The sequence below is a fragment of the Aethalodelphis obliquidens genome, unplaced genomic scaffold, assembly GCF_003676395.1.
Source record: "Aethalodelphis obliquidens isolate GAN/ISIS:26980383/991018 unplaced genomic scaffold, ASM367639v1 scaffold87, whole genome shotgun sequence".
NCBI classification, from domain to species: domain Eukaryota; kingdom Metazoa; phylum Chordata; class Mammalia; order Artiodactyla; family Delphinidae; genus Aethalodelphis; species Aethalodelphis obliquidens.
In genome coordinates, this window is record NW_020838031.1 from 6,614,719 (window position 1) to 6,636,766 (window position 22,048).

Consider the following 22,048-nt stretch of genomic DNA (forward strand, 5'->3'; position numbering starts at 1 on the left):
AAGTTTCATTAGGTCCCATTTGTTTATTTTTGTTTTTATTTCCATTTCTCTAGGAGGTGGGTCAAAAAGGACCTTGCTGTGATTTATGTCCTAGAGTGTTCTGCCTATGTTTTCCTCTAAGAGTTTTATAGTGTCTGGCCTTACATTTAGGTCTTTAATCCATTTTGAGCTTATTTTTGTGTATGGTGTTAGGGAGTGATCTAATCTCATACTTTTACATGTAGCTGTCCAGTTTTCCCAGCACCACTTATTGAAGAGACTGTCCTTTCTCCACTGTACATTCCTGCCTCCTTTATCAAAGATAAGGTGACCATATGTGACCATGTGTGTGTGGGTTTATCTCTGGGCTTTCTATCCTGTTCCATTGATCTATATTTCTGTTTTTGTGCCAGTACCATACTGTCTTGATTACTGTAGCTTTGTAATATAGTCTGAATTCAGGGAGCCTGATTCCTCCAGCTCCATTTTTCGTTCTCAAGATTGCTTTGGCTATTTGGGGTCTTTTGTGTTTCCATACAAATTGTGAAATTTTTTGTTCTAATTCTGTGAAAAACACCAGTGGTAGTTTGATAGGGATTGCGTTGAATCTGTAGATTGCTTTGGGTAGTAGAGTCATTTTCACAATGTTGATTCTTCCATTCCAAGAACATGGTATATCTCTTCATCTATTTGTATCATCCTTAATTTCCTTCATCAGTGTCTTATAATTTTCTGCATACAGGTCTTTTGTCTCCTTGGGTAGGTTTATTCCTAGATATTTTATTATTTTTGTTGCAGTGGTAAATGGGAGTGTTTTCTTAATTTCACTTTCAGATTTTTCATCATTAATTTATAGGAATGCCAGAGATTTCTGTGCATTAATTTTGTATCCTGCTACATTACCAGATTCATTGATTAGCTCTAGTAGTTTTCTGGTAGCATCTTTAGGATTCTCTATAGTATCATGTCATCTGCAAACAGTGACAGCTTTACTTCTTCTTTTCCGATTTGGATTCCGTTTATTTCTTTTTCTTCTCTGATTGCTGTGGCTAAAAATTCCAAAACTATGTTGATTAATAGTGGTGAGAGTGGACAACCTTGTCTTGTTCCTGATCTTAGTGGAAATGGTTTCAGTTTTTCACCACTGAGGATGATGTTGGCTGTGGGTTTGTCATATATGGCCTTTATTATGTTGAGGAAAGTTCCCTCTATGCCTAGTTTCTGCAGGGTTTTTATCATAAATGGGTGTTGAATTTTGTCAAAAGCTTTCTCTGCATCTATTGAGATGACCATATGGTTTTTCTCCTTCAATATGTTAATATGGTGTATCACATTGATTGATTTGCATATATTGAAGAATCCTTGCATTCCTGGAATAAACCCCACTTGATCATGGTGTATGATCCTCTTAATGTGCTGCTGGATTCTGTCTGCAAGTATTTTGTTGAGGATTTTTGCATCTGTGTTCATCAGTGATATTGGCCTGTAGTTTTCTTTCTTTGTGACATCTTTGTCTGATTTTGGTATCAGGGTGATGGTGGCCTTGTAGAATGAGTTTGGGAGTGTTCCTCCCTCTGCTACATTTTGCAAGAGTTTGAGAAGGAAAAGTGTTAGCTCTTCTCTAAATGTTTGATAGAGTTCACCTGTGAAGCCATCTGGTCCTGGGCTTTTGTTTGTTGGAAGATTTTTAATCACAGTTTCAATTTCAGTGCTTGTGATTGGTCTGTTCATATTTTCTATTTCTTCCTGATAGAAAGGAAGGTTGTGCATTTCTAAGAATTTGTCCATTTCTTCCAGGTTGTCCATTTTATTGGCATAGAGTTGCTTGTAGTAATCTCTCATGATCCTTTGTATTTCTGCAGTGTCAGTTGTTACTTCTCCTTTTTCATTTCTAATTCTATTGATTTGAGTCTTCTCCCTTTTTTTTTCTTGATGAGTCTGGCTAATGGTTTATCAATTTTGTTTATCTTCTCAAAGAACCAGCTTTTAGTTTTATTGATCTTTGCTATCGTTTCCTTCATTTCTTTTTCATTTATTTCTGATCTGATTTTTATGATTTCTTTCCTTCTGCTAACTTTGGGGTTTTTTTGTTCTTCTTTCTCTATTTGCTTTAGGTGCAAGGTTAGGTTGTTTATTTGAGATGTTTCCTGTTTCTTAAGGTAGGATTATATTGCTATAAACTTCCCTCTTAGAACTGCTTTTGCTGCATCCCATAGGTTTTGGGTCGTCGTGTCTCCATTGTCATTTGTTTCTAGGTATTTTTTGATTTCCTCTTTGATTTCTTCAGTGATCACTTCGTTATTAAGTAGTGTATTGTTTAGCCTCCATGTGTTTGTATTTTTGACGGATCTTTTCCTGTAATTGATATCTAGTCTAATAGTGTTGTGTTCGGAAAAGATACTTGATATGATTTCAGTTTTCTTAATTTTACCAAGGCTTGATTTGTGACCCAAGATATGATCTATCCTGGAGAATGTTCCATGAGCACTTGAGAAAAATGTGTATTCTGTTGTTTTTGGATGGAATGTCCTATAAATATCAATTAAGTCCATCTTGTTTAATGCATCATTTAAAGCTTGTGTTTCCTTATTTATTTTCATTTTGGATGATCTGTCCATTGGTGAAAGTGGGGTGTTAAAGTCCCCTAATATGAATGTGTTACTGTCAATTTCCCCTTTTATGGCTGTTAGTATTTGCCTTATGTATTGAGGTGCTCCTATGTTGGGTGCATAAATATTTACAATTGTTATATCTTCTTCTTGGATCGATCCCTTGATCATTAGGTAGTGTCCTTCTTTGTCTCTTCTAATAGTCTTTATTTTAAAGTGTATTTTGTCTGATATGAGAATTGCTACTCCAGCTTTCTTTTGATTTCCATTTGCATGGAATATCTTTTTCCATCACCTTACTTTCAGTCTGTATGTGTCTCTAGGTCTGAAGTGGGTCTCTTGTAGGCAGCGTATATATGGGCCTTTTTTTGGTATCCATTCAGCCAGTCTGTGGCTTTTGGTGGGAGCATTTAATCCATTTACATTTAAGATAATTATTGATATGTATGTTCCTATTACCATTTTCTTAATTGTTTTGGGTTCGTTATTGTAGGTCTTTTCATTCTCTTGTGTTTCTTGCCTAGAGAAGTTCCTTTAGCAGTTGTTGTAGAGCTGGTTTGGTGGTGCTGAACTCTCTCAGCTTTTGCTTGTCTGTAAAGGTTTTAATTTCTCCATCGAATCTGAATGAGATCCTTGCTGGGTAGAGTAATCTTGGTTGTAGGTTTTTCTCCTTCATCACTTTAAATATGTCCTGCCAGTCCCTTCTGGCTTGCAGAGTTTCTGCCGAAAGATCAGCTGTTAACCTTATGGGGATTCCCTTGTGTGTTATTTGTTGTTTTTCCCTTGCTGCTTTTAATATATTTTCTGTGTATTTAATTTTTTTTTTTTTTTTTTTGCGGTACGCGGGCCTCTTACTGTTGTGGCCTCTCCTGTTGCGGAGCACAGGCTCCAGACACGCAGGCTCAGCGGCCATGGCTCACGGGCCCAGCCACTCCACGGCATGTGGGATCTTCCCGGACCGGGGCACAAACCCGTGTCCCCTGCATCGGCAGGCGGACTCTCAACCACTGCGCCAGCAGGGAAGCACTGTGTATTTAATTTTTGACAGTTTGATTAATATGTGTCTTGGTGTGTTTCTCCTTGGATTTATCCTGTATGGAACTCTCTGTGCTTCCTGGACTTGAGTAACTATTTCCTTTCCCATATTAGGGAAGTTTTCAACTATAATCTCTTCAAATATTTTCTCATTCCCTTCTTTTTCTCTTCTTCTTCTGGAACCCCTATAATTCGAATGTTGGTGCGTTTAATGTTGTCCCAGAGGTCTCTGAGACTGTCCTCAGTTCTTTTTATTCTTTTTTCTTTGTTCTGCTCTGCAGTAGTTATTTCCACTATTTTATCTTCCAGGTCACTTATCCGTTCTTCTGCCTCAGTTATTCTGCTATTGATCCCTTCTAGAGTATTTTTAATTTCGTTTATTGTGTTGTTCATTGTTGCTTGTTTCCTCTTTAGTTCTTCTAGGTCCTTGTTAAATGTTTCTTGAATTTTCTCTATTCTATTTGCAAGATTTTGGATCATCTTTACTATCATTATTCTGAATTCTTTTTCAGGTAGACTGCCTATTTCCTCTTCATTTGTTGGGTCTGGTGGGTTTTTAATCTTGCTCCTTCTTTTGCTGTGTGTTTTTCTGTCTTCTCATTTTGCTTATCTTACTGTGTTTGGGGTCTCCTTTTTGCAGGCTGCAGGTTCATAGTTCCTGTTGTTTTTGGTGTCTGTCCCCAGTGGCTAAGGTTGGTTTGGTGGGTTGTGTAGGCTTCCTGGTGGAGGGGACTGATGCTTGTGTTCTGGTGGATGAGGCTGGATGTTGTCTTTCTGGTGGGCAGGTCCACGTCTGGTGGTGTGTTTTGGGGTGTCTGTGGCCTTATTATGATTTTAGGCAGCCTCTCTGCTAATGGGTGGGGTTGTGTTCCTGTCTTGCTAGTTGTTTGGCATAGGGTGTCCAGCACTGTAGTTTGCTGGTCGTTGAGTGAAGCTGGGTTTTGGCGTTGAGATGAAGATCTCTGGGAGATTTTCGCCGTTTGATATTATGTGCAGCTGGGAGGTCTCTTGTGGACCCGTGTCCTGAAGTTGACTCTCCCACCTCAGAGGCACGGCACTGACTCCTGGCAGCAGCACCAAGAGCGTTTAATCCACACGACTCAGAATAAAAGGGAGAAAAAGTAGAAAGAAAGAAAGGATAAAATAAAATAAAGTAAGATAAAATAAAATAGTTATTAAAATAAAAAATAATTATTAAGAAAAAAAAATTTTTTAATTAAAAACAAAACTAAACAAAAACGAACGGACAGGACCCTAGGACAAATGGTGGAAGCAAAGCTATACAGACAAAATCTCACACAGAAGCATATACATACACACTCACAAAAAGAGGAAAAGCGGAAAAAATAATAAATCTTGCTCTCAAAAGTCCACCTCCTCAATTTAGGATGACTCGTTGTCTATTCAGGTATTCCACAGATGCAGGGCACATCAAGTTGATTGTGGCGCTTTAATCCGCTGCTTCTGAGGCTTCTGGGAGAGATTTCCCTTTCTCTTCTTTGTTCGCACAGCTCTCGGTGTTCAGCTTTGGATTTGGCCCCGCCTCTGCGTGTAGGTCGCCGGAGGGCGTCTGTTCTTCACTCAGACAGGACGGGGTTAAAGGAGCAGCTGCTTCGGGGGCTCTGGCTCACTCAGACTGGGGAAAGGGAGGGGCGCGCATGCGGGGCGGGCCTGCGGCGGCAGAGGCCAGCGTGATGTTGCACCAGCCTAAGGCGCGCCATGCGTTCTCCTGGGGAAGGTTTCCTGGATCCCGGGACCCTGGCAGTGGCGGGCTGCACAGACTCCCGGGAGGGGGGTGTGGATAGTGACCTGTGCTCGCACACAGGCTTCCTGGTGGTGGCAGCAGCAGCCTTAGCGTCTCATGCCCGTCTCTGGGGTGCGCACTGTTAGCCCCGGCTCGCGCCCGTCTCTGGAGCTCCTTTAAGCAGCGCTCTGAATCCCCTCTCCTCGCGCACCAGGAAACAAAGAGGGAAGAAAAAGTCTCTTGCCTCTTAGGCAGCTCCACATTTTTCCCGGACTCCTTCCCGGCTAGCCGTCGTGCACTAACCCCTGCAGGCTGTGTTCATGCCACCAACCGCAGTCCTCTCCCTGGGATTCGACCGAAGCCCGAGCCTCAGCTCCCAGCCCCCGTCCGCCCCGGCGGGTGAGCAGACAAGCCTCTCGGGCTGGTGAGTGCCGGTCGGCACCGATCCTGTGTGCGGGAATCTCACCGCTTTGCCCTCCGCACCCCTGTGGCTGCGCTCTCCTCCGCGGCTCCAAAGCTTCCCCCCTCCGCCACCCGCAGTCTCCGCCCGCGAAGGGGCTTCCTAGTATGTGGAAATCTTTCCTCCTTCACAGCTCCCTCCCACTGGCGCAGGTCCCGTCCCTATTCTTTTGTCTCTGTTTATTCTTTTTTCTTTTGCCCTACCCAGGTACGTGGGGAGTTTCTTGCCTTTTGGGAGGTCTGAGGTCTTCTGCCAGCGTTAAGTGGGTGTTCTATAGGAGCAGTTCCACGTGTAGATGTATTTCTGATGTATCTGTGGGGAGGATGGTGATCTCCGCGTCTTACTCTGACGCCATCTTCCCCCTCTCCCGCCCGTCTCCTCACTTTGATATCTGTGAAGAATTCTCTTTTTTTAAAAAAAAAATTATTTATTTTTGGCTGCGTTGGGTCTTCGTTGCTGTGCACGGGCTTCTCATTGTGGTGACTTCTCTTGTTGCGGACCACGGGCTTCAGTAGTTGTGGCTTGCGGGCTCTAGAGCACAGGCTCAGTAGTTGTGGTGCACGGGCTTGGTTGCTCCGCGGCATGTGGGATCTTCCTGGACCAGGGCTTGAACCTGTGTCCCCTGCACTGGCAGGCGGATTCTTAACCACTGTGCCACCAGGAAAGCCTCAAGAATTCTCTTGATTATTTAAAAGCAAGATCCTCAAGTACTATGTATGGTAAGAGCGTTTTTCTGAGAGCGTTGTTGTAGGTTGCATGAATCAGTATTATTCAGAATTATCAGTAACAGAACTTTGGAGTGATGTATTAATCTATGTCTTATTCCTAAGGGAGGTTGTTTTATAACTTTTCTCCTTCTCATGGACTGCAGAGAAATACCAAAGGTGACGTGACTTGCCTAAAATCCCACGGGAACTTGTCAGAGAACGCTGAGCTCAGGGCCCCTTTGACGTAAGGGCAGTGTACTCACGCCATCTCTTTGTGTTTTTACCAGGTACTTTATTTGTGATGTGAACCCCTGCTTCTTACCTCCTTCCCAAAGGGATTTAGGACAGAGACAAAACTCATGTCACAAACAAAATAATTCCTCCGTAAGTTCGGAATGCTCCCCTGTGAAGCTCTGAAAATGTGTTTTGTTTTTTTTTTTTTTTTTGAAAATGTGTTTTTAAAAAGCGGGGCGTGGGTTTGCTTATTGTAAAGTCTGTAGGAATGTCTGCGGTTCCCCTCTCACCCAGATGTTGATTCTGAGGATTAGAGTCCTCAGTTGGTGGCACATTGTTGTAAGTTTGAGGCAGGCGTGAGCGTGAACGTCGTGGGGTGCTGTCCGTGGACTTGGAGCGTCCCCCGATCTCTGTTCTTGGCACTGTACCTGGACTCCTGTGGTGTCATCTCATTGCTGTGATCAAGTATTTCAGTGCGTTTGAAATGAGTGATTGCAAAGCGACTCAAGAATAATAGGTCAGGCAGTTTTCATCTCTTTCGTATTTCCTACGAGGCGGTCTTTGTGCTAGCCAAACCCGAATCCGAATCACTCGCTCGGGGTGGGCAGTCTGTTAAAATGCAGATTCCTGGGCCCCAGCCCAGACCCATCAGCTTGGCACCTCGGAGGGTGGGGCTCTGGGATTTGCATCTTTAGCAGGTTCCCTGGGTGATTCCTATGCATGGATAAGTCTGAGAATTACTACTGAGGGTCCTCAGAAGAGTGTCTTTGAAAAGGTTCCCGGGGGAATGGCTGCTTCTATTGCACGTGTTTTGTGGGAATCGGCCCCTAGGGTCACTTGGAGGCTCGCTGCCCCTCGTGACATCTGTCTACATCTGCAGACACGGCAGGGCACTTGGATCCACTGAAGGCTTTCCCAGCATTATGTTCGCATAACCCTCCAGCAGACTGATTTCTCACTGCTTGCTCCTCAGACAGGAGGGCGACAGTATGGAACCCCCGTGAGCCCCCATGCGTTCCAGGGCTGCCTGTCCCCTCCTCCTGTGTCGCCAGGACCGTGCTCTCACTCCCCACCCTGTTTTCCCCTTGTCCTTCCCTCCTTACCACTCAGGCAAGGTTTCTCCCCCTTAGACAGGTGTCTGGGGGCTGAGTAAATCCCAAGGCAAGTACCAAGGGCCCAGAGGGCTGAGGAGAGGGGAACAGCGCGTGGCGGAGGATGGTGGGCTCCCAGGGGGACATCGCAGCCCTCAGGGCCAGCAGGAGGAAAGGCGGGGTGCCCAGGGCGTGTTTGGGAGCTCCGTGCAGAGGGAGAGCCTGGATGCAGGGAGCGCAGGTCGTCTGACCCTCGCGGTCCACGGCAGGAGCATCTCTGAAAAAATGTCCTCACTCCTCTCCTCTTCCACACCCTTCCTTTCCTCCTGCCCGTGCTGCCGCCACCCGCTCGCAGACACCGGGGGTCAGGAGAGCAAGCGTATGGGCACCTGCACGGCTGCTCCAATGCACCCCGAGCCAGACCCTGACCAGTGACCGCCCTCAGGGCTCCTGCGAGCACACACCCACCCCGTGGGAAGAGCCGCGTGTCTCGTGGGGCTGGAGCCTGTGCTGACACCTGCTTTCCGTCTCCCCTTCGAAGGCCTTCTCACAGGCTCTGCCAGGCCAGCCTCTGCCCCCCACATGGGCCTGTTAACAGACTGTGCAGGCTGTGAAAATCTGGGGAAATTCCAACAGGCAGCATGTCATCGAGTTTGACACTCCTGTAGTCCAGTGGGCTGCAGAGTTTGAGGCCTGAGTCGATGGACACACGTACATTCAAACCACATTCTTTTGGTGCCAGTGAAAGTCCTAATAAAGTGAGAGTGAACTGTTTATCTCTGGGGGAAGTATGGACTGAAATACAAATTTTTTTTTTTTTTTTTTTTTTGGCCACACTGTGCAGCATGTGGGATCTTAGTTCCCCGACCAGGGATTGAGCCCACGCCCCCTGCATTGGAAGCGTGGAGTCTTAACCACTGGACCACCAGGGAAGTCCCTCAAATATAAATCTTAAAATAAGGGACGTACTGGCTAGTGGTAGACCAGTAATACCTTAAAAAAACAAAACATTTTAACCATTTGTAAATACTTTTCCTTTTAAGTTTCAAATTAACTTTAAATTGTATGCACAGCCTAAACAATGTTTAGCTTCACAAACTTTCTCACAAAGCAGACATCTCAATGTCAGAGGCCGTGCCCCAGCGCCCAGGCACCAAGGGAAAGGGGAGTTCTAAGCAATGATATCAGTTTGTCAGTGTCAGCAGATTGTGTACCCAACTTGCTGTGTTTTTTTGTCATTGCAGGTGATTTTTAAAGCCAAGTCAAAATATTCTCCAGAATTACTCAAATACCGGTAAGTTCACCCCCCGCCCCCCGCCCCCCGGGACATTTCTCTGTGTGACAGCAGGTGACCTCAAGGTTTGCACACATCACTCCTCTGTGAGCTGCCCGAAACCGGCCTGCTTGCCGGGTGTTGCGTTCACTGCTCACTGAATCACCGCTTAGCAGGCCTTGCAGCATATTGGCCATGATTAGAAGAAACAAGAGTCTGGTAGGGACTTCCCTGGCGGCCCAGTGGTTAAGACTCCCAGCTTCCACTGCAGGGGGCGTGGGTTTGATCCGTGGTCGGGGAACTAAGATCCCACATGCCGTGTGGCATGGCCAAAAAAGAAACAAGAGTCTGCTGCCTTTCCTAACCAGGGAGAACGGAGAGGGGAAGTAAGTCTAAGTCATGCATGCGGCATCTAAACCTTTCCGAGGCGCTTGCAAGGTCAAGGGCCTCAGCAGAAGGAAGGCGAGCTCCCTAAAGATGCCCACGGGGCCAGACATCCCCCTTCCTCCCCTCTGGGTGCAGGTGCAGCTCTGGTAGAGCCTTGTCCCCAGGCCCTGCCCCCTCCCCCTGGTGGCCTGACCCCCAGTCCCTGGCTGCCGACTGCTGGCGGGCTCTGTTTCTGGAACTCGCCAGTGAGGCCCACGCAGGGCTGAGCAGGAGAGGCGTATAATCTGGAAGGGGAGGCTTTAAATCACATGCCGAATTGATGGCAGGAGGTAGATATGCATGTTTTTCCTGGGGGTGCGGGGCGGGTCCATCGCTTTCCCCAAGTTTTCAAAGAGGCCTATTGACTTCCCAGCAGCAAAGAACCCCAGTGGCTTCAAGAATGGTCAGCCTTGGGGGAACTTCCCTGGGGGCCGGGTGGTGGTGGTGGGATGAATTGGGAGATTGGGATTGACATGTATACACTAATATGTATAAAATAGAGAACTAATAAGAACCTGCTGTATAGAAAAAAACATAAAACAAAATTCAAGAACGGTCAGCCTTGGGCAGAGGGGGAAGGGAGACAAGGCGTTCAGAAGGTGTGAGATGGGCACCACGTGAGCCAAGGTGTCCTGATTTCCCTGCCCGGGAGAGCTCGGCTGCCTAGGTAAACATTTCTGGAAAGGTGGCTTTGGCCACTTACCTTCTAGAGTCAAAATGAAATTTTAGTTATTTTGTTACTTTACAAACATGTAAAAATGTATACATATTTTATTTAAACATGTATCATCTTAAATTTACAAAGACTTTTATTTAAAATTCTGAAAGTATATGTTTTTCTTTTTTTTTTTTTTTTTTTCGGTACGCGGGTCTCTCACTGCTGTGGCCTCTCCCACTGCGGAGCACAGGCTCCGGACGCGCAGGCTCAGCAGCCACGGCCCACAGGCCCAGCCGCTCCGCGGCATGTGGGATCCTCCCAGACTGGGGCACGAACCTGTGTCCCCTGCATGGGCAGGTGGACCCTCAACTACTGCGCCACCAGGGAAGCCCTGGAAGTGTATGTTTTGATCCTCCTTTTGTATCCCAGGAAGCTGAAGTTCAGAAAGTTAGGTGATAGTACATGGGCCAAGATACAAGTGATGAGACTTGTGTGCTGTGTGTTTGTTTTTGTTTTTCATCTGATCTTGATGTTTCCCTTCAATGCTTTTTAAAAAAAATTTACTTATTTATTTTTGGCTGCGTTGGGTTCTCGTTGCTGCGCGTGGGCTTTCTCTAGTTGCAGCGAGAGCGGGCTTCTCATTGCGGTGGCTTCTCTTGTTGCGGAGCACGGGCTCTAGGTGTGTGGGCTTCAGCAGTTGTGGCACGTGGGCTCAGTAGTTGTCACTTGCGGGCTCTAGAGCGCAGGTTCAGTAGTTGTGGCGCACGGGCTTAGTTGCTCCGCGGCATGTGGGATCTTCCCAGACCAGGGCTTGAACCCGCATCCCCTGCATTGGCAGGCGGATTTTTAACCACTGCGCCACCAGGGAAGCCCTTCACTGCTTTTAAAAAAAATTTTATTGAGGTATATTTGATTTACGATGTGTTAATTTCTGCTCTACAGCAAAGTGACTCCGTTATACATATACACATTCTTTTTCATATTCATCTCCATTATGGTTTATCACAGGATATTGAAAATAGTTCCTTGTACTATACAGTAGGACCTTGTTTATCCGTTCTGTATGTAATAGCTTGCATCTGCTAGTCCCAAACTCCCAATCCATCCCTCCCCCAACCCACCTTGACAATCACAAGTCTGTTCTCTGTGTCTGTCCCTTCACTACTTTTGAGGAGTTCAGTTCATGAGTCTACCATGGAATGATGTTGCTTCTAAGAAGGACAGTTTAAAGTAGCAATACTTTACAGTCAGCCCTCCATATCCACAGATTCCGCACCTGCAGATCTGGAGGCTGGGAGGGGGCTGACAGTCCCTTATGTGACATGTACTACACTATTCTCTGTAGTGGACTTGAGCATCCTTGGATTTTGGTATTGGCTGGTGATCCTGGAAGCTGTCCCTTGCAGATACCGGGGGACAGCTGTATTAGGAAAACTTGGGGACGTGCAGGAGGAGGAACATTAGAAATTAAGCTTGCACATGGGCCTCAGTGGAGGCTGTTTGGAACGTGAGTCGACTTGGACAGAGGCAGTGGCTCCAGACGAGCGCTTTTTTTTTTTTTTGCGGTACGCGGGCCTCTCACTGTTGTGGCTTCTCCTGCTGCGGAGCACAGGCTCCGGATGTGCAGAGGCTCATCCTCTGCGCCACCAGCGAAGCCCGACAAGCGCTTTTAAAAAATATATATTTCAAGGATTATTTTCACAGATGGTTATCATACAGTATTATAATGTATTATGTGCAAAATTCCATTAAAAAACATTTATAAAAGTACGACATGGTATGTGTTGAGGGTTCTAGATGTACAGCAAAAGCTTAGAAAGGGACAAGGTACAAAGCCAACCAAATTAGATGACTATGCATCTTTACACAGTACAATAACATGTTTTTGTAACTACCTGTGTTACGTTGATACGAGACCCTCATCCTCTGTGCAAACTGCCCCCCGCCCAAGGAGGTTTCGTAAAACAGAAATTTAACTTCACCACACATTCTACAACAGGTGGGCTTTTTGGTGCATTTGCAAACTCCTTTCCAAACTCACATTACGTGGTTTCTGCCGAAAATAATTTGATGCTGTTTGTTTTGATTTATGTGGAAAAGGGAAAAAAAAAAGCATTGTTCTTATGTTTTTTTCCTCGTGGGGTTTTCAAAATTGCTTCCGAAAGCAAATAACATGGGACAGATTCTGCAAATCTCACTGCATATTCACAGTATTTTCAGCATAGGTGGTTCCTTCTGTCTCCTTTTCCCACTTCCTTCAAGGAGCCTGAACCAGCAGACTCCACCCCTTAGTCCTCTGTTAGCGTCTGTATTTCCCTCTCGACCTCTCTCTACATTCATTTCTTTCCTCATCCTCAGCATCACTTGGTGAAAACACAAAACAATGCGATACCACTGAGCGTGAATAAGGTGATAACAGTACGTCGGATTTCCAAAGGCATTCTGTGGCCAGTGTCAGTAATACATGGCTGTAAGAAACCCAGCAGTCTCTCCCCACAAAGTTGCCCAAACATCCGGTTACAGAAGAGAGACTTTTAAAATGCAGTACTCTCAAATCCAGCAAGAGATTTCTTTTTGCATGTTAAATGTTAAAATCACATGCATAATTATAGAATATCTTAAAGTTACAAAAATATTTTAAAAACCAATCCTGACAGTTTACCTGCAACTGCTATAAAAATTTCTATGAAAGATATAAAAACACAAAGGCTCTTCATTAAAAAAAGAAGGAAGGAAGGGAGGGAGGGAGGAATGGATGGAGACACTGAACTGAGAGGTCTTTCATGCACCGCATCGGACAGTCTTCCCAAAAGCCAGCTGTTGAACTCAAGAGCTTGTACCTTAAATGTTTATTTAGTACGTATACATACACGTGAGCCAACCCAGAACCTGGCTGGGCATAGGCAGCAAACGATCTTGGGGCACCTGAACCATCAGATGCAATTCTCCAGCTCCGAAGGATGGATCCTACTGTTACATGAACCTCAGCTACCCTGCTTGGGCGTCGTGGCCACGTCGGCCTGTGGATGGCTCCATCACTGAACCGAGCGGTCCCCAAGGAGGTGACTGCTTTTCAAGCACGAGCACATGGAAGCCAGAGGCCAGGTTCCTGACTCCGCTCTTTGGGTGCACCACTGGGAAGCCCCTCGTGTCTCCTAGGAGGCGGTGGGCTCTTCTTCCCCGGACTCCTCGGGGTCAGCCCCCTGGAACTTCTTGGCACAGAGCCGACACACGTCCTCCGTGGTGACGTCAGGCCTCAGGAGGAGGTTCTTTCCCACGCAGCCACGGTTGACATCTTGGAATGCAGGCCGGAGGTAATTCTGAGCGTCGTCCACTGAGGGGATGGTCCGGTTGGTGAGACAAGCGCTTTTGAACGTGGTCGTACAGGAGCTGTAACTGAGGCCGGAGGAGGGAACGTATTTCCCGAGGAAGAGGGTGCAGAGCAGGAGCCATAGGTGCTGTCACCCTGGGGGAAGAAGAGGGGGAAGAGGGACCAGGGGCCTCCAGGGACAGGCTCAGACGGGGGAAGGATGGGGTGAGGGTCACGCCTTTGAGGTCAGTGAGCAGGTGGTGGGAGGACTTGAGGCAGCAGGGGTACCTGCGTAGGAGGTGATGGGGCAGGAGGTGACGCCTTTTTCTAGAAGTTGCTCTTGACGAGGGTGAGGCCTCACTGCTCCCTGGGTGATGTCAGAGGAGAAGCTCAGGGTCCCTTGAATTCTCACAGCGGCTCTTTGAGGCAGGAAGGAAGGATCAGCTCCGTTTCACAGAGGAGGACACGGCAGCCCCGAGCGGCCGAGGACCCGCCTAGTGTTGTGGCTCTGTGACCCAAGCTGTCTGGGTCACGCCCAGCAGATGAGAGCAGAGCTGGGGAGGGTATGGGGGGAGCGGAGGCTCGGTGGCTGTCGTGTGACCATTCAAGACAGAGAGGGTGGCCGGGGGCACACACCAGCAGTGTGTCTGGGTGGTGAGCTGGGCCTGGTTGGCTTTTGCTTTCCCTGTCCCCAGTGTCCTCTGGGGGTCCTGTAGTATTTACTGTAGTAAAGAGTAGTAAGAATTTATATCCACCATGGTATTTAAAACAATACCCAGGAGGAGTCCTCCGGAAAAGCTGAATGTCCAGATTGTGCTTTTTCCGGAGGCTTATCGCCGTCACGTGTATACAGAGTGTGCGCACATACCACCAAGGGGCCGGGAACGGTAGGGCTGATTCCAGAGGGTTCTGGATGTTTCTAAATTGTGTTCTTCACAAAAGCACAGCAGATAATAATAAAACAATAAAAAAAATAGGGCTTTCGAGGAACCAGAATGCAGATTTTTGGTGACTCCCCATTGGTCCTGCCTTTGTCTCTCTCTCCATGCCCCTGATTTCCCCCATCACCGTGAGAACGTGGTACAGAGCAGATGAGGTGGATTGCAAGGGCCTGGACCAGTGATCGCGTCCTATAAAAGAACCTGTCCTTGGCAACTAATTCACGTGCATCCCCCCTGCCCCAAACCTGTTTCTGTGTGAAAAGCTTTGAATGCGTGACTACACGTGAAGATGGATCTCTGAGCTTTCAAAGAGCTGCCCACCGCCAGCCTCACGCGGCACAACTCCAGGGGCGAGGGTCATGCTGGACCTTGCCCTGGGCCGGTGGGCGGCAGCTCTCACCACCCCTGTGCACATCTCTCATCTCCTTTAATGGCATCACCCTGTGTCCATCCCCACGGCCCCCCGCCCCCCTGCCTCTGGCACGCCTCCCTGCTCATCTCCCCGGGGCCGTTGTCTGCCGACTGCGGGCTCTTCACCCCTTCCCTGCTCTGCCAGCCCGTCTTTCTCAAAGACAGACATGGCCACGTCGGTCACTCCTTTGCTTATCAACCTCGAGTGTTCCCCGGCTGTCCTGCCCACCCCTCCGGTCTCTCTCCCACCCCCGTCTGTCTCCCCTGCAGGGCTGGTGCTCAGTCCTACAAACACCCTTCAGCCCGAACGAAGCATACTCTTTCCTGCATCTCTGACTTTGTACCAATCATACTCTGTCTTCCGTGTGCTTTGTCTGTCCCTCCAGTGTCTTCCCGGCCACCCTGAGCAGGGGACCCGGGCCACCTCTTGTCCATCTTGTTACCTCGGCCCCCCAGCACAGGGCTCGGGTGGGAAGAACTGCAGTTCTTTCTCTCTAACTTTGAAAGAGACAGCCCCTCAAGTTTAGATTGTCTCCACAAGAAGGGGGAGGATCTAGTATCTGCTGCAGTAGCGTGTGTAGGAGAGAAAGGCCAGCCCTTGTTTAGTCAGCTGCCGCTTCCTGGATTCAGAGTGCACATTTCATCTGGCTGACTCCTTCCCTGTCTTCCTCCTTGACATTTATTGAGCTCCTGCGGTATACAGTGTGGATAGAGGGGGGAAGGAAAGAGCCGAAACCTCGACCCTCGTGGAGCGAACTGCCTGGGTGGAAGCAGCATGTGGTCAGACCACTGTCCGTATGCTTCATTATAAACTGGTGATAAGTCTGCGAAGTTCAAGTGCGGGGGACCGGGAAGCGGACCTCAGGGAGACCTGATCGTGTGCGTCTGGTGAGGGCTGGGTGTGCAGGAGGTGTCAGGAAAGGCTTCTTGGAAGCAGTGATGTTTGAGCTAAGATCTGAAGGCTGAGGAGGGGTGGGGTAGGCCAAGTTCCTTTGGTAGAAAAAGTACGTGAGAGCCTCTGCCAGTGGATAGTAAATCATTCATTGCAAGACATAAAATCCCATTCAGATTAGCTTGGGTAAGTGGGGGGTTTATTCCATCACCCTGACATCTGATGGCAGGAAAGCAAACTGCAGCTGCCCCATCGCTGTGCTTCGCCTCCCAGCAGGCACTGCACCGGCTACTGTCAGTGGCGTGATGGCTGGAGCTGGGACCAGGACCCAGTCTGTGATGGCTTTGGAAGACCCCAACACTACCTTCTAGCTTCAAGCCCGCTTTTAGTTGCTGGTTTTCTGCTTTGGGACTTGTGGACATATTCAACTTAAATGGTTTATTTTTGAGCCAAACCAGTCTGTTCCTTATTTGCCTCTTGAGTGATATTTACCTGAAGTAAACACGATATGGACAGTCCTAGAGGGAAACTTGAACTGATTTCGGTTTTGGTAAATCTGAGAAACCTCTCTCTAGACCTTGCACAGGTCACGTAGGCGGCGTGTAGCTCTGAGAAACCACAAGTCAAAAACGGCTAGTGGGGGCTTCCCTGGTGGCGCAGTGGTTGAGAGTCCGCCTGCCGATGCAGGGGACACGGGTTCGTGCCCCGGTCTGGGAAGATCCCACATGCCGTGGAGCGGCTGGGCCTGTGAGCCATGGCCGCTGAACCTGTGTGTCCGGAGCCTGTGCTCCGCAACGGGAGAGGCCACAACAGTGAGAGGCCCGCGTACCGCAAAAAAAAACAAAAAACGGCCAGTGGCATAGCCTGTCCCCTTCCGGCCCAGGGAAGGTGCTGAGGCTGAGGCTTACTCACTGCAGACTGTCCACTAGTGAGTGTTCCCACGCAAAAGGGGGTGCTGCCCAGACTCGATGACTTTGGGGGGGGGGTGTGGTAAAACCCTTTCTTTTTCGGCTGCGCCACTTGCAGGATCTTACTTCCCCTACCAGGGGTGCAACCCTGGCCCTCGGCAGTGAAAGCGCAGAGCCCTAACCAGTGGACCACCAGGGAATTCCCTAAAATCCTTTTTAAGCATTATCTTGCTTGATCTGCAGAAACAGCCAGCAAGGTGGGTATTATTTAGTCTGCTTTCGGATGGTGACACTGAGGCTCACCCAGGGCGATCTTGCCCAGGTTCTCAGAGTGCAGGATGCTTCCCGCTCTCCCCGAAACCCATACTGCCTCTGAGCCCGGCTCTGCTCTCTGCATCCTTGTGAGTAGCGGGTGCATCAGCCCATGTACATACACCCCACACCCCTCTGATCCTCACAGCCTCCCAGGGACAGGGGAAGCGGGGCTCGGGTAAAGGACCTTCCTGAGAGCACAGTTTGTAGTTGATTCATCTTTTAGATTGGGAACCCTCCAAAGACCGAGCTCTTTTTTTTTTCTTTTTTTTGATTTTAATTGAAATATAGTTGATGTACAATGTTGTGCCGATCTCAGCTGTACAGCAAAGTGGCTCAGTTATACACATATACATTTTTTTAATATTCTTTCCCATTATGGTTTATCACAGGATATTGAATATAGTTCCCTGTGCTCTACAGTAGGACTTTGTTGTTTATCCATTCTAAATGTAATCGTTTGCATCTACCAGCCTCAAACTCTGAGCTCTTAAGTGTTAACTTTGGCATGTTCTGCTTCTAGCATTTAACCAAAAAAAAAAATCAGTTTCCTTGTGGATTGGTCTAGAATGTACGGGCAGCATGCGTGGAAGGATGCCTTCAGTCTCTTCTCTGGTCCTTCCCAGGTTACCCCTCTACCTGGCCTCGCTCTTCATCAGCCTCGTTTTCCTGCTGGTGAATTTAACCTGTGCAGTGCTGGTGAAGACGGGCACCTGGGAGAGGAAAGGGATCGTCTCCGTGCGTGTGGCCATCAACGACTCGCTCTTCGTGCTGTGTGCCGTCTCCCTGTCCATCTGTCTCTACAAAATCTCCAAGATGTCCTTAGCCAACATTTACTTGGAGTCTAAGGTAAGGTGGACATGTGGTCGAGATCCTGCTGGTTCCCCCTGGTTCTCAGAAGAGTTCCCTGGTTTGCAAACAGAACTCAACCAATGCCTCTCGCACCTGACCTCCTGCAAATGATGAGCCAGGTTGTGGTTGCCAAAACAGGGAGCCTTGTAGTTCCTTGAATTTTGTATGTGAGAAGAGTTGGCTCTGGGTGGCTTGTGGCGTATGGGGGTGTGCAGAGTTACTGGCAGAGAGCTAAGACTCTGGTTTATGGATACAGTGGTTTAAGTGACATTTTAAAGGACCAGTGGCATTGATTGTGCCACTAATATTAATAGAAACACACACCTAGTGTTCCCTGCGTTCCCGGCACTTTTATAAGCGCTCTGCATGTGGAAACGACTGTAACCCTCACAACTCTATGGGAGTAGGTATCACTCACTTGATAGATAGGGAAACTGAGGCAAAAAGAGGTCAGAGGCTTGCCCTGGGTTACACAGCCAGGAGATGCAGAGCCAAGATTTGGTCTCCGCAGCCTGGCTCCGGGGTCTGGGGTCTCTCCTCTCTACCACCCTGTCGTAGTGCAGGGAGACTCAGATCCACGCTCACCCCTGCCTTGGCTGTGCCCATAAGGGGGTCCCCCTTAAGAGTGGGAACTGCTCCCGGGGTTCAGGACATCAGGCCTTTCATGGTGACAGTTCAGAGATGGAGCCAGACACGCTGTGTGTTGGGCTGCAGCCCACAGACCTGCAATCCCTGTGCATAACCAGCTTCAAGACCAAAGAAAGAGCCCGGAGTCAGCAACAGAGACATCAGTGGTTTAATAGATGGGGGAGCTTACACGTGTGAAGCAAGGTCCTGCAGAAACACCCCACCGAGTGCAGTGGACGGCAGGCAGGACTTGGTGGCGGTCTTCGCTCCCGGGGCGGGGGAAGGAGAGATTACCAGTTAAGGTGGGGGATTGACATCCGGTGGGCTCCTTAGTTACCAGGGAAACCAGCAGAGGGGCCCGCCCCTCACCGCCCCCTTGATAAGAACAATCACCAGCTGGGCCCTGGGAGCAAGTATGTAGGCAGGTCAGCCCTGTGAGTAGGTGTAGGTGAAGCGGGCCCTGGTCAGGCAGGGGATGGACAGAGGGCAAGAGAACAGCCACCCTGAGTGGGCTGACCGTACACTGGGAGAGGGCAGCTCCTGCCTGTCCTCTTGTTTAGCTGCTGTGCCTCCCACTCTAGGGTTCCTGTCTTCTCCTTTTCTTCCCCCAGAGTTACAAAGAGGGGGGCTTCCCTAGTGGCGCAGTGGTTGAGAGTTCGCCTGCCGATGCAGGGGACGCGGGTTCGTGCCCCGGTCCGGGAAGATCCCACATGCTGCGAAGCGGCTGGGCCCGTGAGCCATGGCCGCTGAGCCTGCGCGTCCGGAGCCTGTGCTCCGCAACGGGAGAGGCCACAGCAGTGAGAGGCCCGCGTACCGCAAAAAAACAAACAAACAAAGAGGGGCAGGTCTGCTGCCTGGAGCAGGGGTTCTGAGGTGCCCCTCACCAGCCTGGTCCCCGACTCTCCCTCATTGAGAAGGCTGGTGGCGAGTGGAGGTCAGGAGAGACGCCCTGGGCTCTGGCTGGCCGCGGGACCCCAGGCCCACCAGCCTGTCGCCCCACGGAGCCTGGGTTTTCTCATGTGTAAAGCAGTTGAGTGATTTCACAGCTCTTCTGCTTCGGAAATTCAGTGATGCTGTGCCCCGGGGCACCCCCCTGCCTTCCTTGCCTCGCAGCCCGTGTGGCTGTAACATCTTTGGTCTGAAGACTTGAACAACCGTGCCTTCCACGATCCTGTGTCTTCAGGAGTGATCAGTAGGTTAAAGTCTGCGCCTCCAACTTCAAAAATACAAAGCCTTCATCAGGGCGTCCTGTGATGTGACTGAACTCTTCCCGAATCCCAGAAGTTACTGTGGCACCGTCGTTTTCTGATTGAGAAAAGTCGGCAAATTTTAGACGTCACTTTGCCTGACTTTACTATTTACTATTTATAGTGTCTCGTGCATAAGGGCTAGCGAAGGCTTTTTAAAGACAGGATTGTGATTTTTATAGGAGGGGTCACATTTTAGATTGTCGAAGTACCGTTTAGATGACCCCTATGGCAAACAAGCTAATAATAAACTACCACTGGCAAAATAAAACACTAGCTTAGATTTAGTTAATGACTTTCAAACACAAAACTCAAAAATCGGTTTCAGGTTTTTAGTTAACCGTTTCTAGCCAGGGGTCATCTGACTTTGGAAATTGAAACTTCGTAAATGGGGGCACAGATGACGCATTTTCACAGAATTGCAAGCCCTGAGTCACGTGGGGACTCCAGCACTCCCGCCTAGAGGATGCTGGGTCTTGAGGAAGTGCTCACCGCCCAGAGCCACTGTCCACAGCAGCGCTGTCTGCCAGCCGCCATCCCTCTGAGGTGGTTTTGTTGTCCTCAAGCCAGGGGCCGGGCGCTGGACTCATAAGCTGAGAGGGTCCTTGGAGCTGAGCCAGCAGCATTTAGAGATTTAACCAAATAAGCCATCTGACTTTCTTGTTCTTCCAAACCTAGGCCTTAGGCAAATGGTCCTGTTTTCAGGCATCTCCAGATCAAGTCCCAGGTTTTGAAGCATCTCTATGAAGATAATTTGAAGTTTGGGATGGGTGTGGTGTGAGGTGAGGTTTGCAGTTGGGTTTAAGGTCTGAGGGTGGAGGAGAAGCTTGGAGGAGACGGCAGTGCCTCTGAGATCGAAGGTCTAGCAGGTCCGAACACAGCCCGTGTTCTGGGAGGGGGCTGGGGTCCTGGGCCCGGAACGGGCGCCCCCCTCATGGCTCCTTCTCTTCCAGGGCTCCTCCGTGTGTCAGGTGACTGCTGTCGGTGTGACCGTCATCCTGCTCTACGCCTCCCGAGCCTGCTACAACCTGTTCATCCTGTCGTTTTCGCAGAGCAAGAATGTCCATTCCTTTGATTACGACTGGTACAATGTGTCAGACCAGGTCAGTGGGCGCCGACGAGGGCCACCTGATCGGTGGCTCTTTGCTTTGCAGCATCCCACGTGGCAGAGAGGTGTAAGCTCCTTGATTCTGCCGCTAAATAGCTGGGTGACCTTGAGAATCACTTACCTGGGTGGTGTCTGCACCCTCACCTGTAAAGTGGGATCATAGTTCCTGCCTTGTTCCAGCTCACATGTCTTCTGAGAAAACTAGGAAACACACACACACACACACACACACACACACACACACACACACTTCTCCTTTCAACTTTCTGGGGCTTTTGTCAAGCAGTACTTAAATTTTTTAAGTGCTTTCATATAAATGTAATATGATGTTATTAAAGGGTGAAATTTGCAAAGGTAAAAACAAATTGTATCCAGGTTTCAGAAAATACATAAAATTATGAAGTTGTTTTTAATGGAGCATGTAAACTAATAGCATTTGAGGAAATCTAGACAAACGTGACCAAGAATATTAAGGTGTTAGTAAGAGCCCATTTTATATCCCAATATGAAACTCTTTCTTTTTTATAATGTATTCTAGAAATTCATAAATTATAAAACAAATTAACAAAGGTAGTGAAATATAATATGGCATCCATCTTCACAAAAGCTCAAAATAAAAAAGAATGAGAATTAGTGTTCTCTCATTTGAGAAATATCGATTCTTTGTCTCCAGCCCTGGGCAAAGTGCTGGGGACACAAAAAAGGACAGACCTAAGCCTCCCAGTAGGAGTTTGTGTCTGCTGAGGAAAAGAGCCACGCAGATAAGCCATTACAACAAAGAAACAGAAACGTCTGTAGTAGGAGTCTATTGGATTGAATGGCTAACGCTCCTGAGATGTTCCTGGAAAAACACTGAATACCCAACTCTAGACAAATCCACTTCTAAAATCCCAACAGTGCTCAAACCTTGCACTGAATTGTGACTCTGGAGGAGAGAATAAAATGACCATGATAAGTTAAAACTGTGAGGACAAGATGAAATCCAGAAGAGGCACATGCAAGATGTTATAATTAGAAAGGATAAAAACCGCCACAATGAACACCGCCGCCCCTCACCCAAACGAGCAGCACAAATATAGGATGGGGGGAAGGTGGGCAAAGCACTGCTGAAGCTCTGTCCTGTTGTGAGAAATCAAACACACAAAGATCTAAGCGTTCAACAATGATAAACTAGAAACTTACTCATAATACATCGAGGATTTTTATTGTGGTAAAATATACAAC

General features: G+C 48.3%; 1 protein-coding gene across 2 annotated transcripts in view; it reads left to right on the forward strand.

Moving 5' to 3' along the window:
* GPR137B (G protein-coupled receptor 137B) overlaps positions 1–22,048 on the forward strand; it is a 52,262-nt gene that overhangs the window by 18,669 nt on the left and 11,545 nt on the right. For both annotated transcript variants that reach the window (XR_003430252.1, XM_027094108.1), the window contains exons 2-4: positions 9,104–9,153; positions 17,617–17,839; positions 20,670–20,819. Coding sequence is in view for 1 of the 2 variants with exons in the window: in XM_027094108.1 (XP_026949909.1) it covers positions 9,104–9,153; positions 17,617–17,839; positions 20,670–20,819 (423 nt within the window). In the remaining variant the exon portion in view is untranslated. The remainder of the gene's footprint in view (positions 1–9,103; positions 9,154–17,616; positions 17,840–20,669; positions 20,820–22,048) is intronic.